Source organism: Podarcis liolepis (assembly GCF_965112155.1).
Source record: "Podarcis liolepis genome assembly, chromosome: 5".
Lineage (NCBI taxonomy): Eukaryota > Metazoa > Chordata > Lepidosauria > Squamata > Lacertidae > Podarcis > Podarcis liolepis.
Window position 1 is genome coordinate 29,047,818 of NC_139556.1, and position 27,988 is coordinate 29,075,805.

Consider the following 27,988-nt stretch of genomic DNA (forward strand, 5'->3'; position numbering starts at 1 on the left):
AAAACAAGAACACTGATTGAATTGATAGTCCAAGTTCATGGTTTGTAAAAACAACCCTTAAGTCTCCTTCAAATATTCAGGAATGTTATTTCTGATTCTGGCAGTCTCTGCATTTTTTAAATCTTCAGAGATAAAATAAAGACCTCTTTTGCTGTTTCAGATGTGGATCAGTCACAAGTCAGAAACAATTAGCTAGTAACATTCCACTTACACAGATCGAAATGGAGGCACCTGTTCCCATGTTAAGCCTGATCAACCAAGCTCCACTGTGCCGAATGTCATGTTCCTTGGTCAATCCATGTCATCTTCTCAGCAACTCTGCATGCAACCATTCAATACATTAAAATAAATGTATCGGTTCATGCAGATTCTTACTTTAATCTAGCCTGATCTAAATTAAATAATCTAGTTTATTTTTCCTCCTCTAACAATAATTTTTACTCAGTCAGCTCTGTAGCTACAAAAAGTTACTGAGGTGTCATAGCCAATGCTGTTACCATAGTGCCTAACACACACACACACAGCAGCACAGAATAACTTCCGACATGCTCACAGCCTGCTTGACATTCAGCTTTTGCATTCCACGGGGAAGTAACTAGCAGAGCTGCCGATTATTCCTTCCTGCCAACCCTGACCACTTCTTACCCAGGAGATATCATTGCTTACAGATGAAAACTAGAGAGTCATAGCGTTCCAAATAGTGTGCCAAATTGTGAGGATTCCACCTTTCTTCTTGGTAATATTCTAGCTCTTATTCAGAGGGGGTGGGACTGTAAAAGTGAATAGGCAATGTCTGGTGAAATACTGGAAGCCAAAGACTGGCTTGGGGCGATTTCCAGTGGCCAGGATTTACCATTTCTGTGCCCTGCATTCTCCTCACCATGGTTAGTGGAAGCAGACTAAATTATCCAAATAGAAAAATATACAAACACATGCTTTATGTGCGTCATTTATGTTGTTTGCAGAATTCAGGTGTGAATGTGGTTTTGTGCAGAAAATATTGTTCTATGCTATGGCTAGCAGAAAATATTTTTAAAATGGGACAACTAATGCACATTTGCACAGCGTGCTTGATTTATACAGGCTGCTTTTTCTGGTGCAGAACTTTTGTCACAGAATTTGGATTTACATAAGTAAAGAGTTTTAATTCTATGAGGTCGCCACCATTGCATTCCCTGGACCAGGGGTTTCCAATCCAGTGACTGCAGGTTCACATGTGCACACAAAGACCTTCCCTGGTTCCATTGCGGTCCCTTTGCCCCACTGAAATCAGGCTTGAAAGAAGAATTCTGTTGTAGCCAATATAACAGGTTGTGGTGTGTGCGTGGGGGCCCATGATATTTCTTAAATCTCCAGAAGGGCCCACAGGTAGAAAAGGTTGGCAACATCCACTCCAGATAGGAGCCTGGGTGCCAGAAATATATTTTCCCATACAACCTCAGTCTCTCACAAATCTTTTCTTAACACTGATACCACCTAACAGAAAGGCCTTAATAGCTATGAAGTGTGTGCATTTTGACACAGCTGCACAATGCATACAAAACTCATAAAAGAGATGTAATTGTAACAGTGCAATCCTAACCCTTTTATCCGTGTTTCTAGAGGGGATTATTATAAGGCTGAGGAGACCATCTGCTGGACTTTGCCAGCACGGAGGGAACAGGAAGCTATCACTGGTAGCTCTCCTACCAGCTGTAAAACAATCCGTTTCAGGACAAAGTACTGGCATCTTTGGAGTTGCTAGATCCAAAACCCTGCAGATCCTCAAAGGCGTCTAATTTTGTGTTTGGTGATGGGGGGAGGAGCCACTCCACCTTCCGCCCTCAGTGGTGTGAGCGTTAGGGTTTGGGACACAGCAGTCCATCTGCCACTCTGTCATGGTTTAGGATTGCCTTGTCCAGTGTTAAATCTCCCTTTAGAAAATCAGTTTTTGTTTCCTGTAAAAGTGAACACATAAAACATGCACAGCGGCTAGTATCCAAACAACCACACTAATAGTTCCACAGGCCCAAGACGATATTGGGCCTGCGTTTGTTGAGAAGCAGCCCTTCATGCCACATGGCAGACTGAGGCTTTCAAGAGGATTGTATGATATACAGCCGTGCTGCTCAAATGGGGGCCTTGAGCCACTTTCAAGCAGGCCTCAGTGCCTCGCAGCCTTTTGGTTGGAGCAAAGGAAGCGCCGGCAACCTCTTGCATGTTGAGCAAAGGTGGCTGGCAGAAAAGCTAAGTTTAGAAGAGGGAAGGAAGGCCTGCCCTCCAACTGAGGGGGCCACAGGAGATGCTGAAACGAGAAGAGCAGTTTCTCTCTCTCTCTCTTTAGTAACTGCAACAGCCATATTGTTATATTTAGTAAATAAACGAACTTGGAATAGAAATGAAGAGTATAAGAGAGGAAATGCAATTATGGAAGGAGAAAGTGAACACAAAAGGGCTGTGGTGGGAGGCGGCAGATTAGGTACAAGCCGAGTTTGGGAAAGAACGGGAGAAATCACAGGTGGCCATCTTGAGAGATATGTGGGGGCAGGAATAGAAAAAGATAAAAAGCCTAGTTTATTTCATTTAAGAGCTTATGGACTTCCATGTTCTGCCTAAAATGGGGAGGCTGAGTCACAATACCACAAGACAGGAAATCACGGTGTCAAAAAGGAGAGGGAGAACTGAGCCATTTCCGAAGGTGGATTAGATGTGAGGCGAGAACATCAGCGTTTTGCCAAGCTCTGCCGCCATTTCGTGACTCCTTGTGACTAAGGCAGGCCCCACCCAACGGGCCCTGGGAGTAGGAGGCCTGAGAAGCAGCCCCTGCTGCCATGCACCACAAAGAGTTTGTGCCTTACAAGGTGTGGCGAAGCTCACTGCCGATTTAAGCTCGTCTCTCCCGGCTCCTGGCAGGCCGCAAGGAAGCAGGCAGGCAGCTGAAAGCTTTCCTTCCAGAAGGTGGAGGAAAGTTCTCTGTCTTGAGAGGCTCAGAATTAACTGCCATTCATTAAAATCAAACCCTCTCTGGGCGATTCCAATGCGGCGAGTGATGTTGCTACAGTTGATCGGAGGACTGACTTTTGACTTGTGCACGGACACCAACACATTTAAAGTGCTCTTATACCGCTTTAACAGCAAAATTTCCCCAATAATCCTGGGAACTGTCATTTGCCAAGGATGCTGGGAATTGTAGGTGTGTGAGGAGGGTCTTCTAACAACTCCCAGCACCCTTATGAGATGACAACTCCCAGCATATGAGATGACATTCAACATGCACAAGTGGAAGATTTTAATATATGTGGATACCATATACAGATCTATTTGTGTTACTGGACCACCAGCTACACACACCCCTCCTGCATAAAACTATTGCTTTGTTTCATTGTGGTTTAGAATGACTTACTTGACTATATTTATTTTTGTTGTTCTTAAAGTTCAATTTTTAAAAACCCTGTAATAAAAAAAAGAATCAGCACCTGAAACAAACTACAGTTCTCAGGATTCTTTGGGGTGGGGGAACCGTGGCTGTTAGAATGGTATGAGTATAGTGCGCTACTCATAAGCGGGGTAAAATAGCAAAAAATAAAATTGCAATTTCATTCACTTCTCCTTTGAGCCACAAAATGGAGATGAAGCACCAGGCGTCCCCTGAACTGAAATCTTTCTGCACATAGTACAGTAGTTGAAAACATGGCCTTCTGGGCCTCTCATGATTCTCCCCAACCATAATCTTTGCTGGCCCTGATTCACACCTCAAATGTGTCCTTAACTCTGATAATGCTTCTTGCTTGTCTGCATGGAAGATAGCGAGGGGTGCATGTGCTTGTGTAGAAACCAGCCTTCTGTACAAAGGCAAAAATTACATCCATGGCTGCACTCGCTTTTCTGCTCACCACTGGCATGTGGTCCTTGGAAGGTTGATCAGAAAGGAACAGGATCCTCAGGCTGGAAAAGTTTCAGCACCCTTGTGCTATGCCAAGTCATTGCTTAGATCAGTGCAATGCAGCAGCAAAATGAGGACCGTTTGGAAATGTACATCCAGGTTTTTTTCCTTTACATTTTTTGGGGCCCCCAAGAGAGTGGGGCCCTAAGCTATAGCTTGTTTAGCTTATACATAAATCCGGCACTGGTCTGATGTCACTTTATGTACTATGATGGTCCGCTTTTAACACTTGTATGTCAGTCCTGTATTTACAACCTCTGCTCTGCCGAGTGGTGCCCTCTACTAAATAAAATTGCATAAATGAAGGGCCGTCTCAGTTTTTACTTGGCTTTTTTGTGTGACAAAGCAAACATTTTTTTAAAAAAAGGAGGACCATCTGGGATCTCTGAACTACTTGAAATGCTGGTGCACCAAGAACTGAATCACATAACCGTTTCTGAGTCAGAAATTATCCTCTTCCCCCCTTGATTTTATCATTGATAAGAAAATGTGTCTTTTGGAAAGTTTTATGTGAAAAATACCCTATGTGGGGTTTCCCTTGTGCTTGATCTAGAAGCTGCAGTTAGAGTGCTGCAGCACGATTGCTGACAAGAGTTGAGGCCTTGTCGGTATACAAGACATGTCCTCAGATATTTTCACTGGCTGCCAATTTGCTACTAGGCCAAGTTCAGGGTGTTACCATTAGTACATGAAGCTGGTAAAAACATGGGAGCAGTGTACCTACGAAATCATATTCAACCACTTCAGTCAGTGGACTAGCACTGTTAAGGGTGCCACGTAAGAACCCTTTCCCCCTTTGTAAGAACTCAGTCTTTTAGTGTGGCACCTTCACTGTACTCTTTTTGGCACCTGCTGAAAAAAAAATTCTTTAGACAAGCCTACACAGATAATTAGAAAGCTGATGCGAGTTTTAATCTGTTTTTAGTTTATTGTTACTTTAACTTTTGGAAATCCTTAAATTATTGTGGTCAATTCTTCTTATCAATAATTTAATTGTATTACCTTTTTGTAAACTTCTTTGAGGTTGTTGTTTTCCCCCCATGTTGCAAAATTTTCCATTTTGTTGTGCTTGGCATAAAGAGCTGAATGACAATAAACAGAAACAGTCTACAAAGAAATTGATACTGTATGCTAGCAGCAGTTGTTTCTATCAAGCCTACATAGGGAAAACTATTGGCTGATTGCTTGCCAATTGCAACCATAAAATATCTGATCATTTAAAAGTGAAATTCCTGAAATTTAAGAGCCTATAGTTTTCTTTTGGGTTGTTTTTTTTAAAAAAAAAATAAAAAATAAAGTAACCTTCAAGTTTTGCTAAAATGGAATTTTGACACAGGGTAAAACTATTTCAAAATCATGTGGTTGTTTCAGAACTTATATTTATTCCTTGGTTTCACAGATTTTGGTTTAACACATTTTCTGGAGAAGTGAAATGTGAAATATTTGGACAGCAGCATCTTCAGTGGCGTTTAGAAGTGCAATTCATGCCATACTGTTCACTTCACAAGTAATGTGACCCAAATCCTGCTTGTGGCAACACATGAGATTGTATAACAGAAAGCATTTACCTTACCAAAGAAGCAAGCACTTCAAATTCGTATTACATTCATGGTGATAATGGTCCGATTGTCTTAAAGGTCTTTCACTACATAGTTATCGAGATTTCTGAAGAGAGAAGCAATGTGCCGTCTTTTGTCAAAGACAAGCAAAAGCAAGAGGTCTGTTCAAAATACATTTTGTTTCATTGGAAAAATATTTAACTTGTGAAACTGTAGTATATACTACGTGTCAGAAAAAGGAAGTCACAGGAGAACATTGCTGGCTGCGTATCAGATACCTTTGTGCACTTTCATGTATACACAAAGGATCTGTGTGTGAACAAGCCCTTGCAACAGGAGCTCGACATGTACATTAGAGCTCAAGGACACACATTAATGCCCTTAGGCTGTAATGCAGCTGTATAGGCACAAGCAGGGCTTTCCGATTGTGAAGAACTTAAGAACCTACTGGATCAGGCCAGTAGCCCATTTAATCCTGTTCTCACAGCGGTCCATCAGATGCCTATGGGAACCCCGCAAGCAGGATATGAGCACAATAGCCCCATCCACTCCTACGGTTTCCAGCACCGCTGTCAACAGCAAAAGGCCCCTTGTGCTAAAACAGAGCTTCATCTGCCACACCCAGCAATGGGTGCACTGCCCAGGCAAGAGGCTCTGGCTAAAAGCATTTCAAAGTAGTATAAAAATGTATTTTTGTGTGTTTTTTTAGCCTCATAAATAAGTGAGGAAATTACTAAAAATATCTTGCTGTGCAGTATAAAAAGAGGAGCAACTGTTCCGCACTTGTCACCTACACACTGGAAGCAACTTTGTAGGAGTAGATATTTGGAAGTGGCTTTTCAGCTTGATTGCTACCGTTCATGGTGTTCCAACATGGCAGCGCTGCCACCAACAGAAGCAGCCCTCCAAACAGAACACAAAGTCCGCTGAAGTAGAATGCCATGTCGTAAGACTTTGTCCAGTCATAAAACCAGCCTGAAAAGCAACAACAACAAAAAGAGAAGCTGTCAGAAGTAGTTTTTACAGAACAGATAAATGAAGCAACCTACTACCTCGCAGCCAGGCAGTTAAAAAGTAAAAGGAAGAATACTTGCTGAATTTCCCCCGAAAACAACGGTGTAATTGTAAAATAAATATTCTGCACAAGCAAATGAAGCAACACATTTGTCAGCATTCAGGTGCCACATCAGACTAGCTAAGTTGTGGCTTACAAGGGGCTGTCAAACCAGGACATTAAGCCACAGTTTATGGCTGCTTTGGGGATCACAATTTGCAGTGGTTTGCTATTGTGTCTGAATCTACAAACCATAGTTATAGTTACTGTTATGCCAAACAGGCTGCTGCATCATCGAGACATGAGTGAACTTATGAAATTGAGTACTGAACAGGTAGAAATTGAGAGCAGACAAACTGCTGTAAAGTACCCCAGAATACTTATATATGCCTGTTAAAACACAGCCTTACCTACAATTGGTGGTCCAAGACTGTTTCCAAGTCCAGCAAAGAACATCAGTATGCCATATGCATGTGTTAATTTTTCGATTCCTACAGTCTTTGTTGTAACATATGGAAAAATGGACCAATTGCCTGTCAGAAAACCCAAAACCCCTGAAAGTATTGCCAGTGTGATGTAATTTTGGGCAAACGGAATCAAAACTAGTGCCACCGAAGTCAATATCAAAGTCAGGACATATAGATATAAGGTATTAATCCATTCAAAATCGGCCAGTATTCCTAGAACAAGTTTCCCAATGGCAGTCATGATGCCTATGACAGAAATGAGAGGAATGACAGTGTCATCTTCACCAATATTGGAACTTCTTGCAATGTCTTCCATGAGCAATGAAGGAGGAAAGCCACCAATGTCAAAGAAGAAGATGGCAATAAAAAGTGATGAAAATACTTTGTTTTTAAAAAGTCCCAGCGTTTCCCCCCAGTAGTTTAAATATAACTGCCATTTTTTCTTGGCAAGCTGTTTACAGAAATAGGTCCGTTCTACAACCTTCCGTCTGTAAGTCTCTCTCTCGTGTGGTGTTATCATTAATAGATTGTTCTTAGTTATTGCTGACTCCTGCTTGCAGTCACCACAGGATGTTTGGTTCACACCTTTTTCTTCACTGCTGGCTTTTTCAAGTACACTTTCTTCATAAGTGTTCTTTTCTCTTTCATTATAAATGAGGTATTGATCTGGAACCTTCTCGAGGATTGGCTTCTCTGGTAAGGCAGAGCCACACGACTGCAAAGGTCTCATCAGACTCCCACACGCTAATATATTTAGAGACAATGCACCAACAATAAGCAGACACCCATCTAATCCATACAGTTCAATTAGCTCCCTCTGTAATGCTGCATATATAAAAACCCCAACGCTTGATCCTGAAAGGAGAGAATAGAAACATATAAATGAGTTCATAAAATATCCTACAACATCAATGCTCCACACAATCCACTGACTGAACGTGTGATTTATGAAACTAGATAATAAATCCTGTGTTCGTAACACAGTTCAGGCCTCTTCATCAAGCTGAACAAAGAACTCCAGCCCATACTGTGGCCTGGCAGGAACTTAAGAACTCCCAGGCAGGCAAGCAAAAACAGGAAATTTATCAAGCTTCTCTGTGGCTGTTATGCCATGGCTGAAGGGCTGCAATTACCAGGGTGGGTGTGCTTGGCAAAGTTAAATACTGTATTTTTCGCCCCATAGGACGCACCGCCCTATAGGATGCACCTAGTTTTTTGGGGGGGGAAATAAAGGGGAAAAAAGTTATTTCCCCCCAGGCACGGGGCTGGCGCGGGGGAAGCCCGAGCTTCCCCCAACCCCAGCCCCCAGAACAGCCTGCTATCTGCAAGCCTAGGAAGCCGTGCACGAAGCCCGGGAGTGCAGGCAGCTCTGCGCAACCTTCTGGAGCCCGGCGCGGCTTGGCGCCGGGCTCCCGAGGGTTGCACAGAGCTTCCTGAAGCCTGGAGAGCGAGAGGGGTCGGTGCGCACCTACCCCTCTCGCTCTCCAGGCTTCAGCGAAAGCCTGTATTCGCCCCATAGGACGCACATACATTTCCCCTACATTTTTGGAGGGGAAAAAGTGCGTCCTATAGGGCGAAAAATACTATAGTTAAAATAATAGATGAACTATTGATAATTGTATTGGACATCACTATGGGCATAAATTTTCTTTGTAAAGGCAACAGATATGTTTAAATAAATAAACAACCATGTTAGGGTGGCTATATGTCTACAAGTACCAGTTCTCTGTTTTACAGATTGTCTGACTCAAAATTTTGTTTACAGGTAAAAGACTTGTAGGAGAATATGGGTCTTGGAAGTGGCCCATCAACTGTTAACATCCAAACCAGGCATCCCCAATCTGTGGCCCTCCAGATGTTTTGGCCTACAACTCCCATGATCCCTAGCTAACAGGACCAGTGGTCAGGGATGATGGGAATTGTAGTCCAAAACATCTGGAGGGCCGAAGGTTGGGGATGCCTGATCTAGACAGCAGACTAAGAAATCACACAGGTCCCCTGGGCACAGTCTCCCTCGCTATGATGAGATGCATTTTATTTCTATTTAAATTATAGTCAGCATTTCTAATTTTCAATCTCTACATATAAATTAGCATGTGCATTTTAAAAAAATGCAAATCTGTGTTCCCTTTTTGGAGTGGTATGTTTCCTCTTTCTTTGAGAATGCAGGCATGGCTACCATATATCATGCACTACCTGCTTTAAAATTAAATATTTCTGTTAAGAACATTTTTGTTTGATGTATAAGACCTGACCTGACTCTGACTGATAATAAACATGAATTAACTGAAGACAAATTAGGTATGTGAAAAAATTGCCAGAAGTATATTAATAAAATCTGGTACAGTTTTTCATTCTTTTTGTTTTTATTTGTCAGGCATGGTACAAAGGGATTAGGTGTGTCTAAGATAATGCTGATTTTCTGACCAGTTAATGCTGAAAAGTTACAATTACACGTCTGTAAGGGACACCACTTTCTAGAGAATAATCTCTGGAGCAAAAAGTAACAAATAAAGCTTCATAAAGAGAGATCAGAATGTGTCTATATGGAATCAAAACACATAAAAGTCTGAATTTTAAAACAGGCATTTCCTAAAGGAAATGAGGTTGAAACGTATGGACTACAGTCTGAAGCAGATTCATGATCTAATCCTTTGCCCTTCTTCACTACTGTTGTCTTGGGCCTAATGCACATATACTGCTTAACCATGGTTTACTGCCAGGGTTAAGAGCACAAATATTAAGACTTCATTTGGCTATAAGCCATAACCATGGTATGGCACTAAGGACATATGCCCTGTTCTGATGTGCACTGTCACCGCTTTCCATCTCACATTTTGCTTCAGTTACTTGCTTACTTCTTTACCATAAACCATTACAGTACATCCAAATCAGCAAAATTATTGCTCGCCATTGGCTTACAAACCAGGAGAGCAAATGAAGATATGAAGATGGTTTGGAGGGCAAGCACAAACCCAGAGTTTCCACGAAAAGAAAGTAGCTGAAGTGGAGAACATGAAGACAGAAAAGAAGGGGAGAAGTGAGTGCCTATGCAAAGATATCATTCTCATGGCACCAAATGACCTATGTATGAACCAATGGTTTAGCTTGCTTAGACAAGCCCTTCTCCTGGAAGGCAGAGGCACCAGCAGGACCTGCTTGTGACTTAGGAAGCTGAGATGCTGGAGAGATGGGAAAGCACATTAATCACAGTTTGCTCAGAACAAATACAGTGCTTACCAACTATAGATGCAAACCATGGTTTGCAAACCAAATTCAAAACAGTTCACTTTTCTATGAGACTTAAGATGCAATAGTCACAGCTAATGAAACCATAACTAAGTCCTAAACCAGTATAAGGTAATTCAAAATAGAGATAAAAACCATACCTGTTGAAATTAGACCAAGTGCAAGGCCTCTGCGTTTTTCAAAATACTGACATGTGATGGTTACTGTTGCTGTGTACAATAAGCCACACCCGAGTCCTAAAAAGGCAAAGCATTAATCACAAAGAATCGGGCACTCTTGTTATTAACACTGCTAATGGTTCAGTTTTGATTCATTAAATTAAAACAGCACAGAAAGAGCCATTTTAGAAGAATCGGGCACTCTTGTTATTAACACTGCTAATGGTTCAGTTTTGATTCATTAAATTAAAACAGCACAGAAAGAGCCATTTTGGAAGTGAAACTCACAAAGCGCCCCCAATAACTACACAACCTCCACTCACCTGAAGGCGGCTCGTGAGGCAGCTGCCTATAAGCCTTTTTTGAATTCATCAAAACTGCACAAGAATTAAGTTGTCTGCTATTGCTTCAGTTTTTTGTATGCCGCTTAGTGATTTTTTTTATATATTAAGTGGTATAGAAATATAATAATAATAATTCTTTGCTGCTACTAATAAAAGGGAGATTTGACATTTTAATTTTGAAATTGAGACACACAACCCCCTCCAACCCCCTTTTTAGTTTAGGGGTTTTTCAAAAATAATCTCTCGTGATTCTTACCAACAACAATTCCATAGGAAAAAAACAGGAAGTAGATATTGGGTGCAATGCTGCTCATCATCAAACCCCCGGCAACCATAAAGCCACTGAAGATTGTTACAGGTCTTGCTCCAAAAGCAGATACACATGAACTGCAAATAGGACCTATTTAAGAACAAGAGGAGTGAATTGTGAAAAGGAAAGAACAGAAAAGAAAAGAAAATAATGTTCCATAAGCAAGCGCTAAAGAGATTTCTCCCCTTAGCAGAATTGCTCTCAATATGAAAGAAGGCATGTATTTTTAAAAGATCCATGACGCATGGGGAACTGAGATCACCTCTCTGTTTCCAATCAGTTGTTTATGTCTTGGCTGAACCAGGAAATGGTGGTCCAGTTATGGCTCCAAGAGTCAATGAGGCTACCTACTCTTTCACCAACATCTGCTTCCCCACATGATCTCTGCCCAACTAGAGTTTGAAATAATTCTGTAGTCCTTGTCCCTCCCGTCCATCTACAGTGTGCCACGGTTAGCACTTCCACCTAGTATACCCGTTGTTGGATTTCCTCGAGCTGGGTGACAACTTAAGCAATTTTATAACAAAGAGTATTGTACAGCTGCACTTGAAAAAGCACAAATTTATTATTTAAGAATATATTTTATCTATATCCTTTGGACTTCAATTTGTATGGATCATGAGGGCTTACAAATATATTTACACACTTAACATGTTAAACTTATAAAAACAGGCAGAAATGCATTACTGTCCTCAAAGCATTCACAGTGCAAATTATGCAAGGCGATTTCTGAAAAACCAAACCTCTTTCCCCTGGCCTTGTGACCGTAGCTGTCAACTTTTCCCTTTTCTTGCGAGGAATCCTATTCGGAATAAGGGAATTTCCCTTTAAAAAAGGGAAACGTTGATAGTTATGCTTGTGACCTTGTGCAGGATAAGAGGTTGCTACCCAAGTCCTGCCTGAATTCCTGCGGTTTCACTAGGTACGCCCCTCTCTCCAGTCAGGACACCCACCCTGAAAATATGTTTGATCAAGAACTGTTAACTTCGTATGCAACTAGTTTTACAGGGGAGCAGCTTTCTGTGAGACAAGCTCCCACTGTGTCACTCTCTAAGGTGTGTTGCTGACACATCCGTTTTATCTAGCAACAATGTCCTTTATTACTTCTCCTGCTTCTGGGTTGGCTACTAAAAGAGCCCTCAAAGCTCACATTTCAGATGAATAAAATAGTTGTTTAACCCCAAAAGAACATAATCAAAATATAGAATATACAACAGCACTAACTGGTGCAGACACATAAATACATATTGCCTGCAAGCTTCCTAAAGTATTTTTTCCTACAAATCTTTCCAGATGTTTGCCAGATATTGAAGAACACATATTTTACATGCAAAAGGTCCCAAGATCTTTTAATCCCTAGCACCTTAAGTTAGGGCTAGGAAAGCCACCTGCCTAGAGCCATGCACAGCTGCTGTCAGTCAGTGTAGACACTAGATGAACCAATTGTTCTGACTTATAAGGCAACTTCCTACATTCCTAGACTCAAAGTAGGGATTTGGAAGCAGACATGCTATTTGATCAGTGGCATACATAACTGATGAGACAAAACGCTGTAATCTTAAAAAGGGGGCAGGAAACATAAGCATAAATATTTCCATCAAATTGCTTCTAAGCAGGCATGGCTAGGATTTCAACTGGAGAGAAAGTTGTTCTTAATGATTTCGCTTGACCGAGTAAGCAAAATAGATGCTCAGTTCTATGCTGGCAGTGCTTACCCCAGTGGATGTTTGATTTAATGGCAAAGGTAAAATGGTGTATCACAAGAAATCCAGAAACTAAACCTCTCTATCATTACAACATTCTTCTGCTATTTCAGTAAACCTTGAGCATCACTCAAGAACCTAAGAAGAGCTCTGCTGAATCAAGCCTAAAACCCATCTAGTCCAGCACTCTAGTCTCACAATAGCCAGGCTATTGGAAATTCTTTTTAGAAATTCTTTTAAACAGAAGATAATATTAACAGAGTGTTAACAGAAGAGCTGTACTGATGCAGCAAGGAACTGTACAAGACAACAGGTCCCTGCTTCCAAGTCAGGATTCTGTAGTCCTCCACGACTATTCATTCAACTGGAGCTGACAGGGACCCTTAAAGAAACTAAATGTGGAAACTCTTAGTAGAAACTACCAGTGTGCCAGCCAATGTGGAGGAAAACACATTGCTAATGTGCAGGAAAACACCCTTGCTAAGAGGTTGGCATAATGTATTAAGTTTTTTCGCTGAGCTGGTTTAAAAAAGGCTTAACTCTAAAGTGGTCTACTTACACAGCAAATTTTATAGCATGTCACAAAAATGGGAGTACTATGAAAGACTTCAGAATAGACTGATTTGCCACTATATCTTAACGAGCTGTCATGAATTAAGTGATGTGCTACATTGTTACAACAATGAGTGAGTTAGTTGCAAACTGCAACCACATACCAGCAGTGGGATTGTATTAGTGCAAGTTATTTAGTAAGAAATAGGCAAGGTATCAAAGAGCATTGTTAGCATGGTAAGCATGTCTGACCTGGCAGTGCATGCAGTCATAGGCAAGAGACCTAAGCCTGGACCTACAGTAGTGCATGCAGAAGACAAAATGTACAGGTGCTTTACCGTCCTGCACTCAAGCTCTATTCAGAGGGGGGGATGAGCCTGATGAATCTGGGGCTGCTCTAACACTAGACCAGGGTTCACAGGCAGAGCCTGAGCCTGGTGGTCAGGAGGCTGCAAAACCTGAACCAGGATGCTTGTAGACATCTTCCCCATAAGCCCACTTTACCTGGGGAGTCAATGCAGAAGGAAGCACTCCTTCTGGACAGGGAATTGGCCCTTTAAAAACATGCATTCTTCCGGCAGGAGAGCGGAGCCATGGGCTGGATGAATGGGACAGATGGACCCAAAAGACCCCACTCCACCTCCAGTTTTTGCCAGAGAACAGCTGCTCACTTGGAGCTTTCCATAGTGCTGCAACCACTAGAATGCTAGCAGCTGTTGACTCTGCCATAGCATCTTCAATATTCTGGCAAATGGAGGGGAACTATAAGCCATCTCTAGCTACATGCTCTTCTAGTTTTCTTGGGGAAATGGGGCATAGTAACCAAGATAATATGCACTTTTAAGGACCGAAGTAGAAGTTATGCTAAACTAGAAGCTGCTGCCAATGATGGAAGCTCTGTGGTTTAGCAGCAGCTGTCCTCTGCCTCTGCAATGTCTGGTAGACATTTCCATGTCATTATGTTCCCTTCCCTGTTCCCTCATTGGTGGCTGCTGGCAGAAGGCATGGGGAAATTTGAGGACATAGGTATAAATTTTATTTAGTTTTATGAAATGAGAGCCAAACACGGGGCTCCATTTTTGGCAGCAGACACACAGTTAAAGTGTTGAATTTTCAGATATTTCTTATCTGGAAAGTGTTGAATTTCCAGATATTTATTAACCATGGCATTAAAGCCATGGTTAATGGTAAAAACTTTTTTCTTGGTATTTCTTCCGGTAATACTCTGTAAAACTGTTTGCGACCAAGCCCTAAAGGTACAGGAGAAACCGATGGTAGATTTAGATCTCACCAATGTAGATGTCAGAATTCAAGGGCAAAAGCTTCATGCTTTCATTTGAATGTTCATGAGCATTACATCTAAAATATAGATGATAATAATTATAGGTATATAAACAGTGATAACACAGCACATAGGCCAAGGAAGAGAAAAAAAACTGCATTTGCTTTTAAAAAATAAACACAATGGGCTGGATCCAAACTAATTTAGGCACACTTTGGTACCATTTAAATCAATGGGGGGAAATAATCATGAGAGGACTTGCAAAAATATGAGGGTTTTCACCCCATAATATTTAAAATAATTAATGTTCATTTACACAAAACCAGTACATTTATTGTATACAGCTATAGATAATGACAGAAAAAGAAAAAATCTCAGTAACCAGCTCTTGGTTATCCAAATTAGTTATCCCTTGCACATCTAACATTTAGAAGAGCACAGGGAGCATTCAATAAATGAGGATCTATTTCACTAAGAATTACCTAAAACCAGGGGTAGGCAACCTAAGGCCCGGGGGGCCGGATGCGGCCCAATAGCCTTCTGAATCCGGCCTGCGGACAGTCCAGGAATCAGTGTGTTCTTACATGAGTAGAATGTGTCCTTTTATTTAAAATGCATCTCTGGGTTATTTGTGGAGCCTGCCTGGTGTTTTTACATGAGTAGAATGTGTGTTTTTATTTAAAATGCATCTCTGGGTTATTTGTGGGGCATAGGAATTTGTTCATTATTATTTTTTCAAAATATAGTCCGGCCCACCACATGGTCTGAGGGACGGTGGACCGGCACACGGCTTAAAAAGGTTGCTGACCCCTGCCTAAAACTCACTGCACTGTAAAAAAAGAAATCAAGTGGGATTCCCCCCCCCCACTAGCAGGGGTGTTACGAGAGCTTACGACTTGGGAAATTAGGCTGGATGTTTTGCTATACATCTTCCTTGCTTTGGTTGATGAGGCATCTCCAAAGAGCCTTGGTTGCCATGGAGAGGGAAACAGGATAGCCTTCCCTCCTGCAGCTGGCAATGCCATTTCTAAAGCTTAAATATGATGTCCTTATGACCCACTCCTTGAAATCCAGCAAATCACTTTTCAAGGGCAATGTGTTTTTCTTCATAAGCACTGGTGATAAATATTTTGATCCAAACGTCATCACCACATAAAAAAATAATCTTTAAAATCTTATTTTATGGGCAAAATCCTGTCTTGGATTGAATCCCTGAGAGGCAGAGTGATGTGGTGTTGGTGATACAGAGTACCAGGCTAGGACTGGGGAGACACAGTTTCAAAGCCTCATTTAGCCATGGAGTCCTTAGGCCGGTTACTCTCTTTCTCATCTACCTCGCAGAGCTGTAGTGAGGATGAAAGAGGACAGGACAGAACTCCATGTACCACCCTGAGCTCTTTAGAGGAAAGACAGGATTATAAAGGCAAACACTAAATCCCAGTATTAAACTGGAGATCGTACTGGAGAAGAGAGGGATACGGTTGTGTGGGACATTCTGCAACAAATTTGGTCCCTGTCAGCCATGCTGTCCCAGTCTACTATAAGGGCCAATAACAGTTTTTAAAGCCTGTGTGGCTTACAGAAGGTACATATTTTATTCACCTTGCCACGACATCCAAATCAACGCTTTACACCAGAGTTTTCCAAACTTCCATGTTGGTGACACACTTTTTAGACATGCATCATTTTGTAATCCAGTTTTACTAGCAAACTGGGGGTTAAACTAACCCCCTTCCAGCCCTGGGAGGAATGTGGGGAAATTTGCACAACACACCTGCACACTGCAGCCAACACACTAACGTGTCACGACACACAATTTGGAAAGCTCTGCCTGTGTAAGGCAAGCAGCTTGCCTCAAAACTACAACAGGAAACCACAGTTTAAATTGAGATGCCCAATAAATAGTGGGTCTTTCTAAGTTACAACACTCACTGTTATGTGCGAAGATATCATGTGGAATTGTATAAAAGCTGGTTCATCAACTTCTTACATTTAAGAAAATTAGTTTCACAGCATGACTTTGAGAGCTCAAAGGATTAGAGTCCAGCTTAGAGCTTACAATTATCATATTACAAATTCAAGTTTTTTGCTTAAAAAAAAATTCAAGAGAAAGCTCTGCAGGTTGAAAACAGTGTCTGCTTCCTTACTGAACTTTTCAGTGACCAGGGTAATAAATTTTCACTTTTCACAGAACCTTGTCCCTCCACTGAATTGTGCAGTATTTAAAAATACCACAAACACTGAAAAATCTTTTCAAAATATCAGACATATGCCCAACATTCTCTGGATGGCACCCATCATTTGAACTATTTCCAAAATAAACATAGCTCCTTCGGGTTGTGGTGAGCTTACAAAACTGGACTTTCTATTTGCATTAAAAGCTGGTGCAGATGTTTCACTTCTGAAGGTTTTCTATTTCGTGTTTCAACTAACACCTGAAGCAGATAATTGTATAAGACTGCAGTAGCTATTTCTATTATTTGAAAAATTGTATATTTCAGGTTTTCTAGCCCTGAAAATAGCTGCTGCAATCTTCCATCTTCCTACGTCAAATATTATTACACTGCTCATACAACCTGGCTTCAGCAACATCTACATTGCCTTTGCTACTGTCTGCTAAGCTTGCAATCTTAAGAACAATTACTATGAATAAATTCAACTGAATTCAGTGCTGGGTACTAGCTTCTGGGTAAAACCACACAATCCAGAGCATGTTATCAGGAAAGAGAATATGTTTACCTAATTTTCATTAGAGGTCAGTCCTTACTCCAAGCCATCTTGCCAATTTACTTTAGTCATTTGCAAGTTCTCAAGTTGCATGTTTTCAACTTGACGACAGTCAAATGACATTTTCTTTCTTTATATTCTTATTCTAATATATGCAAGGAACTATTCTTAAAAGAATTCATTTCTTTCAGACCAGAAATTTAAAGATCACATATATGCATTTGAAAAGCATTTAATAAGTAAACACTTCATTTTAAATCATATGCTTTATCTAAAAGACTTACTTGCAAGTAGTCCAACTCCACTTGCAAGGGAGCCAACCCATGCAGTCTTTCCTTTTCCTTCTCCAAATAGATCCAGCCATTCTAGATAGAGAACTCCAACAGCTAATGGAGATCCATAGCACAAGAACTGGGTAAAGAAGGACACCAGTACAATCATCCAGCCCCATCCACCATCTGGTGACTTCTGGAACACCATTTTCCAGGATAAATTCAAGGGTCAGAAGCAGCTCTATATAAAAGAATGCAAAGAAATAGAAAACAGAGTTGATAAGAAGGAACACAGAGCACCAAGGGAACTGGAGACAGAGTCTTCCTCTGGGAAATACATACTGTGTGAACTGGCTCTTAGTTGACCCAGTTGCCTAAACTCCATGAAGAGCTCACTGTAAATATACAAAGATCTGAAAGTTTGCAACATACCCCAAGTGTCTTGAAAAACCTGTAAGTCTCATCCTGCTAACAGGTAGTGTTCAGATTTCCTAGGACTGGGTACCATGGTCTTAGAATTGATATAACAATGACCTGGGAGCCAGTTCAGCTTTATTGAATGAAATAGTTGTCAACGGTGTTTTAACAACTGACCTCAACATCATGACTTGGTCAGAAGCTCCCATTAAGAGCACTTGCAACTTGCTGCTGGCCTCACATTGTGGAACCAAAGTTTGGAGAAATGTTTGTTTTCCAAGGAGGCAGAAAGGAACACGTTTGCTTGCTTTGAAGGCACAAGGATGCCACAATAGCCGGATAGGGTTGACTATTCTGAGACTATGTACCATGTACAGGACGACACGGGAGCCTCATGTGAACACAATCTGAATTCCCAAAGATAGTTGAAGCCATGTTGTGTAATATAAAGTACCGTATTTTTTGCACCATAACACTCACTTTTTTCCTCCTAAAAAGTAAGGGGAAATGTCTGTGCGTGTTATGGAGGGAATACCTACGGGTGGCATGCCTACGGATTTTCCTCCTCTAAAAACTACGTGCGTGTTATGGTCGGGTGCGTGTTATAGAGCGAAAAATACGGTAATTAACAAGAAAACAATCAGAGGTTTTGGTTCCCAAGGCAGAGGATTTAGCATAATCTTTGTTTCTACAGAAACTGAATACAGTATATCCAAATGTCAAAAAGCATGAGGATGCAAAGTAAGTATTACAAATAATGATTAATTTTTGTAAAAGAAAGGATAGTCAGAATTACAATGGGAAGGACATAAAAATATCAATTGCATCATGAATTTCAAGTTAAAAGAAAATCCAGGAAGGAAGGAAGGAAGGAAGGAAGGAAGGAAGGAAGGAAGGAAGGAAGGAAGGAAGGAAGGCCTTCCGTATAAATATTACAAAGTTGCAAAGTACTTATTAAAAGGGGAAAGTATATTACTTACAGAATAGAATCTTGTCATTCAGTCTTCTAGAACATGTTGTTTTTGGTGTATTTGGCAATTCAACCTGCAGAGAAATACCAGGTACATGAAACCGAAGCAACTCTTACTGTACCAAGTAGCGGAAATGAACATGGAAATAGGAAATTCTGGTATGAGGTTGATTTTTATACACTTTCATACCAACTTCAAAAGATCATACTCTCTGGAACAAGCAGACAGAAAGAAAAATCATGACCCAACTCCTACCATCACTCAAGCTCTTGACAGCAGCCTTGGACCGAAGGAAAGTAAAAAGGAGGTCAATGCAAGTAAGCTTTGAAACTTGCAATATTTTATAATGATTTACAGAACTCTAAGGTGACGGTTGATTTTATTTATTGCCTGGCAATGACTTGTCCTTAATGTATAATCAATCCCCCCCCTATAGATAAGATAGATATTGACCTTTAAACCCAATGTTTGGAACTGAATATTACATAATTATGACCAACAAACAACATTTATGTAATGGACCCCACATGTTCACTTCATGTACACTTATCTCAGGAACCCTTCCAATTGTAAAATAGGCCAGTATAACCCCATATTGCAGTCTGGGTTGCTGAGACTCAGGAAACAGTGAGTTGCCTGAAGCCTTTCAAGTTAGTCTGTAGCTATAAGAGGAAAGACTGGATCTTCCCAGATCACACTGTTAGCCACCATACTATCTTAGCTATTTTATGAGAAGTAGGGGTTGTTTTTATACACTTCTCTTTGCAAACAAAGTAAACAAGCAAATATAGCAGCTCCCCCCCAAAAAACAAATATCCCATCCAAAAACAGCTTGATGCATGGGGTTGGGGGCATGAAGCATCCCCACAAAAAGTTGCTAGAGGTCTGCCAACCTACATAATAAATAATAATAATAATAATAATAATAATAATAATAATAATAATTTATTATTTATACCCTGCCCATCTGGCTGGGTTTCCCCATCCACTCTGGGTGGCTTCCAACAAATTATTAAAATACAGTAGTCCAAACAAAAAAAGCTTCCCTAAACAGGGCTGTCTTCAGATGTCTTCTAAAAGTCCGGTAGTTATTGTTCTCTTTGCCATCTGGTGGGAGTGTTGGAAAAACGCCCCCGGGAAGGGTGCCAACTTCCTGAGACACCGAGGCTTCTCTCCAGTGGTCACTCTCTGGCTGGAATTGCCCTCAGTCCAGAGAGACCGGCAATAAGCGACCCCTCCATCCTGAGAGGAGCACTCTCATCTTCTGGTATCCCATCACAGAAGAAAGAGACAGTCAGTCTACTCACTACTTTATTTACAGACTGTACATGCAGCTCTTACAGGCATGTCTGCTCTCCTGAGCAGCTAGCACAGAAGTCCACAACTCGACACACACTTCAACTCAGAAGCGAAAGTAACTCTCTGGTTACATGAGAACAAGCAGAGACTTCCTGTCTCACGCTTAGAGACATCACATGATGTCCACAACGTGCTGCTTCTCCGCAGCTGGGGAGATATAAAAATCCCAACAGGGAGGGCGTTCCACAGGACGGGTGCCACTACCGAGAAGGCCCTCCGCCTGCTTCCCTGTAACTTGGCTTCTCGCAGTGAGGGAACCGCCAGAAGGCCCTTGGCGCTGGATCTCAGTGTCTGGGTAGAACGATGGGGGTGGAGATGATCTTTCAGGTATACTGGACAGAGGCCGTTTAGGGCTTTAAAGGTCAGCACCAACACTTTGAATTGTGCTCGGAAACGTACTGGGAGCCAATGTAGGTCTTTCAAGACCGATGTTATGTGGTCTCGGCGGCCGCTCCCAGCCACCAGTCTAGCTGCCGCATTCTGGATTAGTTGTAGTTTCCGGGTCACCTTCAAAGGTAGCCCCACATAGAGCACATTGCAGTAGTCCAAGAGACCACAGGTGTGAGGTGCCATGATCTGCACCAATGTTTACATTTGTACTAGTATGCAGTGGGGCTAAGAGGGTAGAAGGCTAAGGATCAAAAGAACCTCATACCAGACTTGAGAAGAGTACAAGAGTTCATGGTTACTAAAATACGAATGACCAAAAGTTAATATTATAACATTTGAAAATCTTACGTTAGTCATTGGTGGCGTTTTACTCATAGCATTATTGCCTTCGCAATTGCTGACCATTTGATATTTCTAACCATTGCTACTGAAAAAATAGGGTTGCATCCAGTTAATTTCTAGTCACAGTAGGCACAATGGAATTAATGGACTCACATTAGTCATATCCATCAATTTCCATGGATTTCTCTGTTCTCTTTTAAAGCTTTCATTCAGTTGTCTTATTTCTTTGGTAATCAGAAAGATGTAAACAAAATATTTAACTCCTCTACACTTGGCCCTGTTTCTACTAAAGTTAAGTTTTGGCATGCAACTTGATTCTACCTATCCCCTCAGGAAGTAAGTCCTAATGATTAAAGGAAGTTACTCAGGTAAGTCCCAGTAAAAGTGTTGGATACCAGATAGCTTTGACTAACTTGTGCCATTAGTTTCAGTGCAACTTAAAACATTCACACTCACTGGATTAGGGCCCTTGTCTACCTACCAAAGGCTAGATTTCATAAAATAAAAATGTATTCCCAATTCACATTTCATGGCTTCTGAACTGTCAGAGAAGAAAAATATAACCAGGAGGAGGAAATGAGCTGACTGTTTAAATAAATGAAAAGCACATCACTGGATTGCTAAATAGCAAGAAGCATTTCCAATGGCTTCTTGAATCAAGCTGCCAGCTGACATCTTAGTTACAAAGTCTAACATCTGAAAGCTGTAATCTTACATGCCACAATCCATGTCGGCTCCTTTCAGAGTCTCGTCTCCATTTCAGTAAGTCCATGCAACTAGGTTCTTATTTTAAAGAAGGGATGCAGGGTTTTATAGGGTTGTTCTCCTACGCCTTCCCCATACGGCAAACTTCCTCTTAAACGATACACAGATCTAAACTATTTATTACCTCACAGTATCCCCAAACCACTTCAGAGCTGCTTATGACAAACAATACACATTCTCAGAGATCACTAATAAGTGAACTTCCTTTACGTTACCTGGTTTCCAGATAAAATCTGTTTTCCGTTTGTGGTTAACAAATTTAACATCTCTTGCCCAACACTCTAGAAAGCACTGTTCTCAATAGCCTACAATCCTATCATGCTCTTGGTTAAACAGAAACTAATTATTTCCACTTCAACACTTTGTGCAGAGAAGCAGAGCACAAGAATTATTGTTCCTGTTTTCAGACATTTCTATTCACTCACAATAACTTTTTGCCAAGTGTCTTTCCCCCCTGAAAACTGTCAAATTGATAAACAGTAGCATAGAAATAATGCAATGCTACACGGAATTGCACTAATAAGACTGAGGGGAGGTTGTACTGAGCTTTCATGACACCCGACATTAAACAGCTGAGAACACTTTTAGAAAATAACCACTAAATGTTTGCATTGATTTAGTTGTGTTTGTTTAGGTAACAATGGTTAACTGAGGGAAGCAGTCTTATTTTAACATGTTTCGGCACTTATCTAGAAGTCAGATCAAGGCAACGCTATGCAGCTCACCATGCACACAGACTGAAAAAAGACAATGACAACCAATATAATATTGTGCAGGAGTTATCAACTATAGTGTTGCTTGGTCTACTGTTTGGTTTTTAAAGTAGATTCCCCATGGCCCACTAAAGTGCTTTCAATTTGCAGCAGAACTGAATAATCAAGACCTCTGAACAGTTAAAGCACAACTAATCTGCACTAACTGATCCTGAGCATGCATTCTTGCTTAACGTAAGAAGTGTTTTGTTGGAGGAGACCCAAGGTTCACATAGTCCAACATTCCTTGTAAGAATTCTGTGAACCACTAGTTGGTTGTAGCTGAATTTCTGCCTACAACTTGTTATAGGATAGAGTTTTAGTCAAGTACACATGAGAACTGGGTTCAAAGATCCACTTGGTCATGAAACTCATTGGATATCCATCCACCCACCCATCCATCTTCCTCTCTCCCCCCCCCCTCTCTCTCTCTCACACACACACACACACAGAGAGAGAGAGAGAGAGAGTGTGTGTGTGTGTTGTTGGGAGGATAAAATTAGATAATCCTGCATATCCTACCCTGAGCATCTTGGAGAAAGGGTGGCACACAGGCAGAGGAAAATGCGGAAAATGCAAGGATAATTAAAGAAAAGGCTTTAACTTACCAGAAGTGGTCACAGCAAGTCAGCTAACTTTAGCAATGCAGCCTTAAGTGTCTGGCATATCTGCTTCCTGATGTTTCCAATCCTTCCTTCTTACTTAATCCACAACTGACAACAAAAAAACAACAAAAACAGGAAGACTGTCTCCTTACTTAGTCCACAGCTGACAACAACAAAACTGAAATCATCGTCTAATAAAAGACGGCCTTCAAGAATACTGGAGTGCCATCAGGGGGCAAACCAATAAGAAACATGGGAGGGGGTTATTTTTAATAGGGGGGGACCAGTTCTAGTATTTTAACACTAAGTTGTGAAGTAGAAAAACCTCATCAGACATACAACTGGCTTTATAAAATGAAGCTTCAAAATAACTTCCAGAGAGACACACTGAACTCCTGGCTGTCATAAGACAACATGCACTTCAGCCTCAACACATTTACAGTGGTGCCCTGCAAGACGAATGCCTCGCAAGACGGAAAACTCGCTGACGAAAGAGTTTTCCGTTTTGGAGGTGCTTCGCAAAACGAATCTCCTATGGGCTTGCTTTGCAAGATGAAAATGTCTTGCGAGTTCCTGCGGGTTTTTTTTCCTTCCCCCCCCCTTTTTCTAAGCCGCTAAGCCGCTTATCAGCTGATCCGATAAGCCGCTAAAAGCCGCTAATAGCGCTAATCCGTCAATGGGCTTGCTTCGAAAGACGAAAAAACCGCTAGACGAAGAGAATCACAGAACGGATTCTTTTCGTCTTGCGAGGCACCACTGTATACCCTTTAACTCTCAGGGTATCTTGAGGCAAGCTGATGATAGGCTTAAACACAGTGATATCCTCATGCTTGAATGTTAACAATACACTTAATTAAGTTTCCAGAATGAAATTTAAAAAAGAGGGAACACGATAAACCTATGTGGAAATTAAAGTACCGTACCTTTAAATAAAGCAACACCTTGTTGTCCTTAAGGCACTTTGACGTTCTCGTTTAAGGGATGAGCTTGCAGCTTATCTTGGAACTATGACCAAAGAAAAGGAATTTATTGGAAAGAAATTTGGACTCTGCACTCTGGATTCAAATCCTGGCACTCAGCAGATGACTGAAGGGGAACTACCTCTTAGGTCTTCCATCAGTAAAAAGAGCAAGAGTCTTGCAAGGGCAAATAAGATAACATGGCAGTAATGTATTAAGTGTTCTATCGAAATTATATTTAAAGTTGGTTAAACCATCAATGGGACTCCTTAGCACCAGCCTGAGACCCAAACTCCAAAAGTAGCCTATTTAACAGTGTTAACATTTCCTTCTCCCAGAACATATGCAGCTTTTTCGCTTATGTGTCACTGGTGGGACACCAACCTTTGACAGTTGTAGCTCATTAACCACAGGAAACACCTTGCGTTCACATAGCATAAAACAAGGATGCTTCTTCCAGATGACAACGGGTACAGTGTGCAAGGACAAAATCAACTTTGGAATAGTGCGCTAATTGTCCACAACATACAGTTCTAACTGGAACTTGAGGAATTTTAAGAGCCCTGCATCTTCTACTCCTGCTCGTTTATACAATGGCCATCAATGCACATGGGAGGTTTGTGGGATAACAAGCTGAAAGAGCCTGCATGAGTTTTTAGTATTAAGCTCCGTACAGTGGGGGGAGAGAGAGAGAAGACTAAGAAAGGACAAATATCAGCAAGTTAACCTCACGAAAGCTGGCTAGAATCCCCCGGTGCAGACAACCAGGAAATGAAGCTTTCGCTGCCCTGCCATAGCATTACTGCAAAAAAGAGAAGAAGTTAATTAACATCATAGTCCAATGCATGCTTGCTCAGCAGCAAATCCCACTACGTCCAAGGGTAGGGAGGGGGGAGAGTGCACGGGGAGAAGATCTGCAACCTGCAGAAGCAACCTGAGCAAAAGCTATGTGCTCTCTTGGCGGCGACCTGCGCTTGCTCGTTGTTTTGGGGCGGGGGGCGACTTGCTCGCTTAAGAAGCACAGCAAGCGGCACAATCAGGGCTTGCAGAAACCTCCCCGCGTCTGCAGCCCACGACACTGCTGCAGTCTCCGGGCTGGCTCCCCTTTGCACCACATCCCTAGTCCAGGCAGTCTTTTAAAAAATATTTTAATTTCCCCTACCTCCCTGCTGCTGGTAAAGTTGCTGCCCCTCCCGCTCCAGCCCCCAGTGTGACACAGCAACCCCCTACCCACCACCAGCCCCCTAAATATTCCCACGGGGCTCTCCCTCTGTCGCCCCACCCACCCCTCTATTTACCTGCCGCCGTCCCGGGGGGGGGGTGGTGGCAAGCAAGGAAGGCTCGCTCTGCGGCGACAGGGATCCCACCCACCCCCAGGGCGGGGGGCGGCCCTCTATTTATTTGCGCCCTCAGGCCGAGGGCAGAGCGAGGCTGCTGGAGGGAGAGAGGGAGGCAGCTAGCCGGCCGGCCGGTGGGCGCGCGGGCCGCCTTCCAGCGCCGAGCTCTCTTTCTCCCCCGCCGCCCTCCCGGGCTCCTTTCATCCTCCGGCGGGGAGGCGCTGCCGTGTGGAGGCAGCCAGAGCCGGCGGCCGGTACAAACCGGTTGCAACTAAGCGAGCGTGTGGGGCGTGTGCGTGTTGTGTGTGTTTTCCTTTCTGCGGAGGAAAAAGGCGGCGCTGCAGAGGCTCGGGCTGCCGCCGGAGAGAGCGAGAGACAAGGCGGCTGAGGCGCCTCCGTCTGTCCCCATAAACCTCTGGCTGGCTGGCCCTGCAAAGAAGAGAGAGGGGCGGGGATGGGCAGCAGGCGGCGCCTTTTCGAGGCAGCGAGGCGGGAAATGCCGCCGTCAAGCGGAGGCTGCTGCTGGGTGCCGAAGTCGGCGACCTTCCTGCCCCCGGGAGGAGGAGGAGGTGGTGGCGGCGGGAAGCCCCCTCGCCCATCTCCCTCCCTGCGTCCCCCGCGGCTTCTCGGTCGCGCGCCGCGGGGTCAGCGAGGGGTGAAACTAACACACACAGACATGGGCAGCTGCCAGTGCCTTTTCAAGTGTTCACGGGCCGAGACCCGAACCGAAAAAGTCACTTTTTAAAAACTCCCCGTTGGGGGGGGGGAGGTTACGCGTTTTCTTAAGCACCTCGAACAACTTGGGCGCACGCCTCCGCCTCAAAGCCCTGCACGCATCTTGGTAACGACAGGCTTGCTTTTTCTCCGGTTGGCTCTCTCAAGTTTAGGGTGAATCTCTTTATGCTGATGCTTCTAATGCTAGGTGGAGCAGAGTGAGTTGCCTTGGTTTAAAACACACACAAAGAGAGAGTTATCTGCTTTGTCCTTTAATCTGGGAGCAGCTTTCTATGACACAATGGAGGTAGCAGCTGAAGAGTGCTGGCTTTGCAAAAACAATTGTCAAGGCAAGACATTGCAGCATTTCTATACGCTTGCTTTTATGTTCTGCATTTGGCACCGTGCACACACTTCACTCCAAGCTTCCTAAAGCAGCCTAATCTTACATCCCAGACTCAAACCTATACCTTTCTGCCTCTCGCATGCAGAAAAAGGCCATAGAGGTGCTTCTCAAGTCTCTTGTATTCCAGCGAAATCTCCCTGTTAACCTTGTGTATCGTTAAAAGTGGGGCAATAAAAGTTCGTTGGATGAGCTACACACCCTGGATCACTCCATTGTTCGTACACCAGGAAATAAGAGGACTTGGCAAAGGATTAAAGGATCACGCATGGTATATAAGAAACCCTAAAAGAGATAAAAGCAAGATAACTCTTCCCTTCTCCATATTTAAGCAAAGCAGGGCTAGGTCCTTTCCCTCTTACCATTCCTTCTAATACCAGGAACATACAAAAGCCTGGATATGAGGGAATTTCCCAGACACTTTTCTGTTGACATCATGTTCTAAGATAGTCACTGAAGTGGGCGATTAGGGCAGTAAAGACCAGGTTTCCTAATTTAAGCTTGCATTTATTGCTATGTACACATTACTGTATTAGCTTAAAGTGCTGCTAGGTCATTCTGTTTCTCAATTTGGATCAAGGTTGTTTTGGGGGACACAGTATTTCAAACAAAAGAGTAGATACGGGGTAGACATGGATTGTGGCTAATGTTGTGCATGCACCACTTCTCAAGCCAGTGATGGGAGTGCACCACATTTCATTAGGGTGTGCGCCCCGGGGAATTTTGCCTTTGTGGACAAGAGGAAGGAAGTGCTCTTGGGGAAGGGCCCTTGAGCACAAAACACAACCTCAACTTTGGAGGGGCCCCTGCTGCCGCTTGAGGTGACATAACAATGCAGGGCCCCCACGTGTTCATACCACAAAAGCAGCCCTTCACCTCCACGTGTCTCTCCTCAAAAGGTGGCGAGCTGAAGGCTCCTTGCAAGCCAACTAAAACACGTTCCCACATCAACCAATTTCATTACAGTGCAACATAATAGCAACTGTATACAAAGACAGCATTTCAGTACTATAAATATAACATGATTGCATCAACCAGATTATACCTCCTGGCAATAGTAACAATAGCAAGGGAACTTTGTCAGTTTTACCTTGGTCCTGGAAACCTCTCTGCCTCATGATGTTGCTTAGAGTCCCTCTCCTGCAGCAACTTGCTAGGCTTCCAGAGGCAGCCAGGTGGAAACACTCCTCCTGTGATGTTATTCCTCCCTTCCCACTGATAAGACTCACCTGGCACCAGGTCAGCACATCTTCATTTCATCAGGCATATTAATCATAAGGCTTTAAATTTACTGTATTAATGCTTTGCTGCAGTTGGTTTCGTTTAGTTAGATTTACCCCGCGGTTGTTTTATTCTGTTTGGCTTGTTTAATCTT

The 27,988-nt window shown here is 42.5% G+C and overlaps 2 protein-coding genes across 25 annotated transcripts in view; both read right to left on the reverse strand.

The window, feature by feature from the left end:
• The window catches only part of LOC310706587 (protein FAM13A-like), a 43,542-nt gene extending 38,414 nt beyond the window's left edge, over positions 1-5,128 (reverse strand). For 5 of the 8 annotated variants that reach the window (XR_014525929.1, XR_014525930.1, XR_014525931.1 and 2 more), the window contains exons 1-2: positions 2,838-3,424; positions 212-318 (exon numbers count right to left, since the gene is read on the reverse strand). Coding sequence is in view for 4 of the 8 variants with exons in the window: in XM_083502873.1 (XP_083358999.1) it covers positions 212-241 (30 nt within the window). In the remaining 4 variants the exon portion in view is untranslated. The other 3 variants (XM_083502876.1, XM_083502874.1, XM_083502875.1) reach the window with 3 other exon arrangements.
• Positions 5,129-5,284: 156 nt separating this feature from the next.
• On the reverse strand, positions 5,285-26,060 carry SLC16A9 (solute carrier family 16 member 9). 17 transcript variants are annotated; one of them, XM_083502702.1, is made up of 11 exons: positions 25,458-26,059; positions 24,887-24,961; positions 24,124-24,205; positions 23,204-23,308; positions 18,997-19,060; positions 17,612-17,840; positions 14,610-14,677; positions 11,010-11,153; positions 10,392-10,487; positions 6,946-7,857; positions 5,285-6,456 (listed from the first exon to the last, which is right to left on the reverse strand). In XM_083502702.1, the coding sequence occupies exons 6-11, from the start codon at positions 17,776-17,778 to the stop codon at positions 6,272-6,274; spliced, it is 1,572 nt and encodes a 523-aa protein (XP_083358828.1). In that variant the 5' UTR covers positions 17,779-17,840; positions 18,997-19,060; positions 23,204-23,308; positions 24,124-24,205; positions 24,887-24,961; positions 25,458-26,059; the 3' UTR covers positions 5,285-6,271. The 17 variants fall into 17 exon arrangements, with proteins under 17 accessions (XP_083358828.1, XP_083358833.1, XP_083358821.1 ...); XM_083502707.1 differs by having other exon boundaries at positions 23,204-23,363; XM_083502695.1 differs by lacking the exon at positions 14,610-14,677 and having other exon boundaries at positions 25,458-26,060.
• Between the last annotated feature and the right edge of the window lie 1,928 nt (positions 26,061-27,988).